This window comes from Leucopleurus acutus (assembly GCF_964270905.1).
Source record: "Leucopleurus acutus genome assembly, chromosome: X".
NCBI lineage: Eukaryota > Metazoa > Chordata > Mammalia > Artiodactyla > Delphinidae > Leucopleurus > Leucopleurus acutus.
In genome coordinates, this window is record NC_139148.1 from 397,528 (window position 1) to 407,799 (window position 10,272).

Consider the following 10,272-nt stretch of genomic DNA (forward strand, 5'->3'; position numbering starts at 1 on the left):
AAGGAACCAGGCAGATGGACATGGATGAAGGAGGCAGTGGCTGCCCAGTTCCCAGGGGGATGCTCGCTTTACCTCCACCCTCTTTCAGTGCCTCTAGTGTATTTGTTTGTTTGTTTGTTTTTTCTTGTAGAAGCTTTTATTTCAGTGATTAAAAGAACACAGTAAACGGAAACTATGCTGATTTACATTAGGCATGCACCTCTATCTGAAAGAGCTGCTAGTTTTTGACTGGCCTAAATCTTTATAACTTATTTTTTCATTTAGGCACATCTTAATATTTTGGGGGGCCCTGATATACAGGGTAAGTTAACTTCTTCCTTGTGGCAGTTTAGTATGAGAATTACGTCCGCTGGCTAGATTCCTTTAACTAAAGGCCTCTAGACTCTAAGGTACCTGTACTAGCTCGAGACTGTACTTTATATAGATATTTAAGTGAATCACAGTATAAAGGAAGGAGATAATCTAGAAAGGTGACATGTACTGCATGAATACTCCATACATTTTTTTCCAGTACTGATAATCAAACACTAGATAAGGAGGCCTACAGGCAAGTACCAAATTACTCCTTCTCCCACTGCTGCCCTTTCTGAGACACAAAGATGTATATCGAGATCTCTCCAGAAATCTGAAAGGAACCCCCACAAATAACAGATTATTACCTATGTGGTCCCACTATCAAATTATAGAGCAGTTCCACTACTAAAATTGTAGGGAGCAGTTACTGGGACTACGAAGAAAGCATCGTCCCACATACAGTAATACACATCTGGTAGAGTCTTCCGTTCATCTGTCAATTGTTTTCCCACGATTCGCATTAAAAAACACAACCCCAAACACATCTGACCCTCAAACCCACCCACACACAAAAATTGGTCTTTGTTCATTCTCAGATGACAGGATGTCCCAAGAGTGACAGAGGTGGGAGCCGATCCCCCACCTTTTCTTCAACCGTCCCATCAACTGCTCTTCATTTCTTGAACTACCTCCCTTTTCCAAAGAGGTAATGCTGAGGTCAGTCAGAAAGGCTTTCTGAGAAGCCTGGCTTGGATTTCTGGGTCTGTTCCTGTCGATTCAAGATGAATTGGCTTGTATCAATGAAGCGCTCAATGCAGTTCACAAAACAGGCCTCAGCCCAACTGTCCAACTTTGGCCCAGGCTTGTCCGTGCACTTTTCCCAACAAAGTTCCGTCATCTGGTGCACCATCTGCTGGAAGCGCTGCTTCTGAGTCTCCACCTCGATGAAATGCTGCAGCTGCGGGTCAACCGAGCCCAAACCTGCTGTGGAGGAAGACGAGGAGGAATCCACACCAGTGCCGCCCAACTCGCCGACCTTCACATCGCCTCTAGCAGTTTTATTCAGTTGTTAATTTCATAAAGTCCTTGTTTCCGCTTCTTGCCCAAGACAAAAGTGGAGTATTTCAAGGACAGATCAAACTGAGGTGCAATTCTAAATGCCCAATAAGGAGGAGGTTGGGTTGGCGGCGCTGACCTCCAAGTGGTATTTATTCCCAGATAAACTCACAATTAGAAACAGAGAGAGGGCAATGGTGAGAAAACTGCCCAGATTGGAAGGACTTTTTATGAGAGTTAGCACATAAAAGCCTCAGCAGAAACCTCTAACCTAGAACTCTCTAGTGGAACCAGAAATTTCCTTTAAACAAGTGACTTGCTTACGTACAGCTCAGGACAACATGTCAGTTACTTCACGGGGTGTGCTTTAAAATATATATAGACTCATGGAAAAATCCACTTTTAATAAGTTTTACAACGGTCCTCAGACTGCTTGTTCTAAAATAAGCAATTGTATTAATAACACAACCTTACCAAAACTGCACATCTATCTTCCAGCTGTTCTGTCTGGCAATTGTAGGTGTTCTGTGTTCATGCAATGCATGGGTGCGCGTGTGCGCGCGTGTGTGTGTGTGTAATAGTTATTCATAGCATCTCTTTTCCCCTCTTTTAACATTTGTTTCCTTGGCTAAGGCAAGTGAAAAATCAAAGTTAAACATGTTCTTCTGCTGTGTCCCTTCTGAGTGGACCCCAAGAACTTGATCAAGTTTGTCATATGCCAAAGATTTCTAATCTCACTTCCCGCTTCACCTCATGCTCTTCCTATAAACCCAAACGCTGCTGTCAGCTCTCTAGGAAATTTAAGAAATGAAATTAATTTAAATGGGCTTTAAGTAGAAACGATGTAGCATTAAGGAGAAGTGTTTACAGAAGTCGGCAGGAATTGGCGAGTGGGTAACACTTTGTTTAAACAGAATGCTCGTTTGTATGCAATTAGTCGACGCTATTTTTTCTCCCACTTACGTAAATGTTAAGCAGAAAATCCTTTTGGTGAATGTCTTCATTTCTTTGGGCTGCTATCAAAAAAAATACCACAGACTCGGGGGCTTAAACCACAGGTATTTATTTCTCATGGTGCTGGAGGCTGGATGTCTAAGGTCCTACCGAGGGCAGACTTAATGTCTGGTGAGGACTCTGTTCCTGGTTCATAGATGGACGTCCTCTCTGTGTCCTCACCTGGTGGGAGAGGCGTGGGAGCTCTCTGGGGTCTCTTTTATAAGGACACTAATCCCATCCATGGGGGCTCCACCCTCATGACCTTGTCACCTCCCAAAGGCCCCACCTCCTGACACCATCACCTTGGAGGCTGGGGTTTCAATATATAAATTTTGGGAGGATACACATATTCAATCCATAAATGCAAAGAATGTTTTAAAATATTCACCTTCATGCCTTGGAGCACGCACCGTAGTTTCTCAATCTAATGATGACATGAGCTAATAAACTAGTGATTTGAAAGGAAAGTGATTTGAAAGGAAAGGACTTATTGGAAAAATAAAATCCACTGTGGTTCACGTGTCCATTTCTCTTTGAAAGATGTTTTGATTTCAGTAATATTTAGATAAAGAGAGTGCCTGAGAATTAAGGACACAGAATAGTATGTTGATCATAATTTAACATTATTCTCTTTATTTGAAGGGGGTGGGAGCCACGCCACCAGGACTGTCATCATGTGGTGAACTCTCAGGGTACAGCCCTACGGCTGTAGGACCAGACCCATGTGGGTTTATGTTGCTCTGGCCATGCCTGTCCCCTGGTAATTGCTTCTTTCTTGTGACCTTGTACCTAAGTTCAGGTAACTTGTGCCTGGTGGGCTTGGTGTCCTGGTGGGAGACTGGGGTTCATAGTCATCATCTCCATGTGGGTGGCAGACTATGAGTGACAATTAAGGTATCACCCTAAAAAGCTATGCTTGGTACCCGCGATGCCCACATCAGAGAGCTCTGTGTACAGCCTCCTCCAGTGCACCCTGGGGACACTGGTAGGGACAGATACATCTCAAGGATTCTCCAGTAAAAACTACTTCCAGAGCCTGTTAAATTGGTTACATACATATTTTCCCATCAAAAGAGTCCAACGTACATGTGATGTTGTGAACGGAATGTGTGTCCTTCATATGTAGAAGCCCTGACTGTCAGTGGGATGATGTTAGGAGGTAGAGCCTTTGGGAGGTGGTTGGGTTTTGATGAGGTCATGAGGGTGGGGACCCCATGATGGAATCAGCATCCTTATAAGAAGAGGAAGAGATCAGAGCTCTCTCTTCATCGTGTGAGGACACATAGAGAAGGTGGCCGCCTGCAAGCCAGGAAGAGAACATCACCAGGAACTAATGTGCCCACGCCGTGATCTCAGACTCCCAGCCTCCAGGACTGTGGGAAATAAGGGTGTTGTTTAAGCCGCCCCATCTGTGGCATGTTGTTATTGGCAGACTGAGTGGACAAACACAAAGTGAGAGAGACATGTAAATGCATTGATGTGAAGATTCAGCTGGAGAGGAGACTTCAAAATCATTCAGTGTTATTGTCCCGGAGCTGCTGTGACATATGACCACAGACCAGGGGCTTAAAACATGGCATATCCACCCTCCCCCATCCTGGGGACCAGACATCTGAGGTCCAGGTGTCCCAGGGCTGCGCTCCCTCCAGAGGCTCCAGGGAGGGTCCTTCCCGCCTCTAACAGCTTCTGGGGGCTCCAGGCGTCCCTGGGCTTGTGGCCGCGTCCCTCCCGTCTCTGCCTCTGTCTTCATGTGGTTTCTCCTCTGTGTCTGTGTCTCTCCTCTTCTGTCTCTTAGAAGGACTCTGTCATTGGATTTAGGGTCCATCTGGATAATCCAGGGTACTGTATTAAACATCTTGAGATGTTTAATCACATCTGCAAAGACTTTGCCATATAAGGTCACATTCACAGTTTACAGGATTAGAACGTGAGCATTTGGGGGTTATTATTCAGCTCGTCATACCCACCTTCTGGTTCCTATAGGCTCCGTCCTTTAGGGATTGATTCCCGGGAAATCTCTCCCCATCTCTCATGCTCTCCATCAGCTCGAGCCCCCGCAGGTCAGCAAGTTGCTCATGTCTTTACCAGGGACCCTTTGTCTTTTAAACTCTAGGGAACTACATCATGGCTATTGTCTCTTCGACCTCTTGTGTATTTAACCCCAAGTAGCTCTGCCTGCCTTCTGTCATGAATTGGAACCACGGCCCGAGGGAGGACTCGATATTTGACAGTGGTTAACTGGTTCCTGGAGTTTTCGGGACCCACTGCAGTGTCTGAACTGGAGCTGCCTCGATGGTCCACATGGCATCATACCTCCAGCTCCAAAGTGGTCAGCTCTTGGTGTGAACCCCAAATGTGCCACTTCCCAGCTATGAGAGAGTGGGAAAACTACCGTGCCACGTCTCACTTTCTCCATCTCTGAAAGAGGGATTATCATTCTACGAAGTACAGTTATTGAGTGGCTTCCAATAAATAATAAAAGGGAAGAGGGCTTCCCTGGTGGCGCAGTGGTTCAGAGTCCGCCTGCCGATGCAGGGGACACGGGTTCGTGCCCCGGTCCGGGAAGATCCCACATGCCGCGGAGCGGCTGGGCCCGTGAGCCATGGCCGCTGAGCTTGTGCATCCGGAGCCTGTGCTCCGCGACGGGAGAGGCCACAGCAGTGAGAGGCCCGCATACCGCAAAAAAAAAAAAAAAAAAAAAAAAAGGGAAGAGCGCTGGAATTTAGTCGGCACGTACGTTTAGGGGACCCACTGCAGCCCAGGCACATGTCAGGCAGATTCAGGGACTCAAGCATCATCGTTTCCAGGACACACACGTTTGCAACAGCACTGGTCACTGTAGCTAAAATGTGGAAGCAAGTCCATCGATGAATGATTAGATAAACAGGATGGGATATATCTAAACAGTGGGATGTGACTCAGCCACGAAAAGGAAGGACATTCTGACACCTGCTACAACGTGGATGAACCCCGAGGACATGATGCTCGGTGAAATAAGCCAGAGAGGAAAGGATAACTCCTGTAGAATTCCACTCATCATTCAGGTGATTCCTGAATTCACCAGAAGTAGGATGGCGGTGCTAAGGGGTAGGGGAGGGGGACGGAGATTTAGGATGCAATGGGCACAGAGTTTCAGTCTGGGGCAATGATAAAGTTCTGGAGAAAGATGGTGGGGATGGTGGCATGTGAATGGACTTAATGCCACTCCACTGTGCACTTAAAAAAGGCGAAGGGGGTAAATTGTATGTTGTGTTGTTTAATCACAGTTAAAGATTACCAGGGGGGAAAAGCATGCATTCCAGGAGAGGGAGAAAGATAACAAAAGTGGAGCCTAGTTCATCCGTGAGACAACCCAGGCACTGTTGAGAATTCTTAAGGGCATCAAATAGGGAAGGTGACCAGTGGTCGGGGGTAGTGGTGGGGTGGGGTGTGCCTAGGAAAGCACACTGGTGTTGAGACAGCGTAGGGGGTGGCGTCGAGGGCAGGCGGGCTCTGGGCGGGGCAGCGCCCCAGGGCCATCGCGGAGACACGGTGCTCATTTTAAGGGAGATTTGGGGACTGTGCCTGGTGTTGATCTGTGCAGCTTTGGGGGCGTTTTCCAAAACGCTTGTCATCCCTTTTCCTTTCTAAAAGGGCAAGCCTGGGCCACGTCCCACAGACTGGCAAAACTGGGTCATGACGGGTGGTTCCCTGAGCGGCAGGTAGGGTTTTGTTTAAGGTAAAATCAGCTTACATCTGGGGCATGGTCCTCACAATTGGACGTGTCCTTTCTATACGACTAAATATGTAGGTTGCCTTAAACATTAATTTCTATTCCTTCTGCAGGCTGGGGATGGGGAGAGGAAAAAAGTGTGGACCTGCAGTATTTGGAGCAGAATGTGCCTTCAATACAAGAGAATCGTCCTGGACTACCTCTTCAGCGAGGGGAGAGCGGGGAGGTGGGCGTGTGTCCACGTGTGGTGGATGAGTCACCGTGATGCGTGTGTGCAGAAGTGTTCCTGGGTCACAGCCCCATTTATTCAATTAAGGTGGCAGGTGAAGCTCGCAGGAATCAAGGATCATTTTTTATGCTGTTTACACATTAGGGGGTCTCCGGGGACTACTTACATGGGGGCTATAAATGCATCAGGCACGGCGTGTAACCTCGGATGATTGGAGTGCTTCTGGGCAGACGTGGGTTAATTGATTTCTAATGGAATATTCACGGGCACTTGGGCTGGGAGCCTTGCCCGCCACCCTCGCCAAGTACAGGGAGGCCGTGTTGCAGAGATCAGGAAATTAAATCAGACACGCCTTTCCTACAGATTATTCAATTCTTTGTTTTCATGGCAAGGACCGTAGCTGTGGGGGTCCTTGGGATCCAGCCCTTTCGTGGGCTATAACATACGTCCCTGTGTTTCCAAACGTGCTCTGAAATTTCCAGGTAGATATCCAAGCATTCCTCTCTCACACAAGTAGGCAACTGTATGGAATTAAAACATGGTGAAACGTCTAAATAGAACTCACCTGGAAAAAGAATTCAGGTTATTTATTGTATTTTCCTGTCCTGGAGTTTCCCAACGGTTGAAGCAGGTGACAAGGATACATCCAATTCACATTTCCTTGGGCCAGCTGATGACGTCAATATTTTCTTCTACCAAGGCTTCCTATTGATGATAATTACGGCATAACACGTATTTGTACATTTCTAGCTATTGTCTCATTGCCACCCACAATGCTGCACAGGAGTCACATTGCCAGAAAATACACGGTAGGAGCAAAAGGGAAGACAGGTTGTATTAGCCAGGGTACTCCTGGGAAACAGAGCCAACAGAACGTGACCATGTATCTATCTGTCTGTCTATCTATCATCTGTGCATCTATCTGTGTATCTATGTATCTATCTTTTATCTATCTATCTCTCATCTATCTATCTGCTGTTTATCTGTCTATATCCATAGCCTAGAGAGAGGGAAAGAGATTGTTATAAGGAACTGACTCACATGATCATAAGGGCTAGAAGTCCAAAATCTCTGGGGTAGTACCTCAGGCTCGAGACCCAGGGAAGAGCCGATGTTGTAGCTGACGTCTGAAGGCCATCTGTGCAGAATTCTCTCTTGCTCTAGGATATCAATGTTTTTGCTCCAGTCAGGCCATCAACTGATGAGATGAGGCCCACCCACGTTATGGAGAGCAATGTGCGTTACTCACAGTCCACCGATTTAAACGTGAATCTCATCCTGAAACACCCTCACAGACACATCCGCAGGAATGTCTGGCCACACATCTGGGCACCAAGGTACAGCCAAGTAGACACAAAATTCACCACCACATAGAGGATTCCATCGTTACAGAAACAGCAACGCTGACCCTGCTGGCCGACGTTCTAACGCAGATCCTTAGCATCGTACAGAGGGTACATTAGAATGTTTTGCAGCTTTGTTAAGCAGGAAAGATTGGTCCCTGGCAACTAATCGGATGTTCCCTGTGGAAAAGCCCTTCAAGGCAGTGTTAACCCTATTGGCTAAATTTTCTGTGACGCTTCAGGAATGCCTGCCTATCTGTTCGTTGGGATATTCCCACCCTCCACTCCTGCGCCTGCCTCTGTCCCTCTTGGGGATGAGACAAGTGGGTGGCCCCTGGGACCCAGCTCAGCTACTCCGTGCTGTGGGCACAGCTCCCTGAGGTCCAAGGAGATCAGAGGCCCCAGTGGCGTGAGCCGTGGTTCCTTTCTTGGTTCTGCAGAATTGGCTTACAATGACTAGACCGAGGGCTGTTCTGCCATGGATTGAAGATTTTTCCCCTCCTCTTTGGATGGACTGAGGGCTCCTTCACCGTGGGCTGGGGACTCCTCCCTGGCAGAGATTCTGTTCTGCTTTCCTCTAATGAACTCCTTACCTTTGGGGCTTTTATTTCTCTATAAATAGACAAAATAAAAAGGTGGTTGAGGAGGGCTCACCCAGTTCTGTTTCCTGCAACGAGTGCACTTTTATCCAGATCTCCTCCTGGTACGTCTGTCCATCTCTGTGTCTTCGCTGGAGCCCAGTAGCTGCTCACGGAAAGACATAACAACCACAAGATGCAGGTACTTGTGGCCACGTGGCCAGTGAGTTTGCAGAACTGAGTCTCTCCTGCAGCTGTGTCTGCTGCGTTTTCACTGCTCTCCAATTCTTTCTCTGTCTTTAGGAACCATGCTACTTATGAGAGGACACAGAGTTTGTGTTTTATTCTATTTCTTTTCTCCCTGCCGTGCCCAGGATGTGTTCTAGATATAGTCTGGTTGCAAACAAAGAATAAAGTTATCATGTAGCGGGAGTTACTTCTGGTTCCCTTGTTGAATTTCCTTTCCGAATCTGTTGCTTCTGGGTAAGTCACTGCATTCTTCGTCTTCTTCTTATCATTCATACCTTGCACGATATTTCAGTTTGGGAAGTGACCACACTTCCCCCAGCAGTTCCATGGTTTCTAAGGACCAGTGAAAGTGGTGCTTTCTCTCTTTGTCTGTGGTGAGCTAAAAAAAATGCTTCTGTCAGATGGATTACATTTCCCTCGAAATACTCATGGGTCTTAAAATGAAGGAAAACACATTTTAAAAAGTAGGCTTTGCCAGGACCAAAATATTTGAAAAAAATAGTTGAATACTTTTTTTTTTTTTTTTTTTGCTAAACCCCAAGCATCACCTGATGTCACTGCGTCTCTCTGCCAGGTCTGTGTGCTTCTGGCCAACAAAATCAGGGGAGTCCATTTTCACACATTTGCTGTGATGTCAGGTCCCTTCTCATGGGGAAACGGGCGCTCAAAATGCCATTGCTTAAAGGTTTATGCCTTTTAAAATTTGCAGTGAGCTTTGGAGGAACAGGCAAGAGGAATAAGACACCACATCTGGGCGTCTGGCTGAGATCTCAAACCCAGAAAGTCAACCTCTGGGATATCTACGATGTCACTTGCATCCAGGGACATCAGATGGACGCCATGAGGAACTGCAGAACTCACCTGGGGATGAAGATGGGAAAGTGCATGGTTACACCCTTACGGAATCTTAATCTGAAAATAGGGCTGATGAGTCTATAAATGCCTTGAACCATCTTGGTGTTAAAGGGCAGCTTGAACCTCCTGTGGCCAAAAAAAAAAAAACCCGAACAAAAACCTTTTTTACCTGACCCCAGTGACATGCATCATTGAAATCGAACCTGGATCCCATTGAAAAATTTTACTGATGACTCTTTGGTTTTAAGAAGGCTGATAAAATTTGGGATGGGTCTTGTCTAATCGTTGCTACGTTGTATTTTTGTGTTTATTCCACAAACTCTTTCCAACCAGTTGGCTTCTTTGGACCAAATCGACTGGAGCACTAAATATTTTGACTACAATTTAACGTTATTTGGAAATACAGTGAATTATACCTTTTTTCGCCCCCACCCATTGGAGGTGCAGGGAATTGCTAAGACACCACAGTTAGTGGTACTTTTTCTGCAGTGATATTCTTCTTTACATTCCAGGAACAGTTCTTTCTGGGAAGGGATTGGTGTCAGTGGCCAGCATTATCTTTTTTTTTTTTTTTTTTTTTTTTTTGCGGTACGCGGGCCTCTCACTGTCGTGGCCTCTCCCGTTGCGGAGCACAGGCTCCGGACGCGCAGGCTCAGCGGCCATGGCTCACGGGCCCAGCCGCTCCGCGGCATGTGGGATCCTCCCGGACCGGGGCGCGAACCCGCGTCCCCTGCATCGGCAGGCGGACTCTCAACCACTGCGCCACCAGGGAAGCCCCTATCTTTTTAATACTAGCTTCTCAGTGGCAGCACGGGACATGGCCAAAAGCCCCTTGGTTCCCAAGCCAGTGTCTCTCTTGTAAACAGAATCCCGAAGCCTTAGAGAAATGCTTGATGGTCCAGTTATGATGCTGAGGGAGAAAAAAAAAAAAAAAAAAGCAATGCAGATGAGGTAAGAAAA

General features: G+C 46.8%; 1 protein-coding gene across 1 annotated transcript; it reads right to left on the minus strand.

The window, feature by feature from the left end:
* Positions 1–1,012: 1,012 nt before the first annotated feature.
* Positions 1,013–9,344, minus strand: LOC309978067 (mitochondrial import inner membrane translocase subunit Tim8 A-like; the record flags this gene model as incomplete). Its single annotated transcript, XM_082864418.1, has 2 exons — positions 1,013–1,343; positions 9,319–9,344. The coding sequence occupies 2 exons, from the start codon at positions 9,342–9,344 to the stop codon at positions 1,013–1,015; spliced, it is 357 nt and encodes a 118-aa protein (XP_082720544.1).
* Between the last annotated feature and the right edge of the window lie 928 nt (positions 9,345–10,272).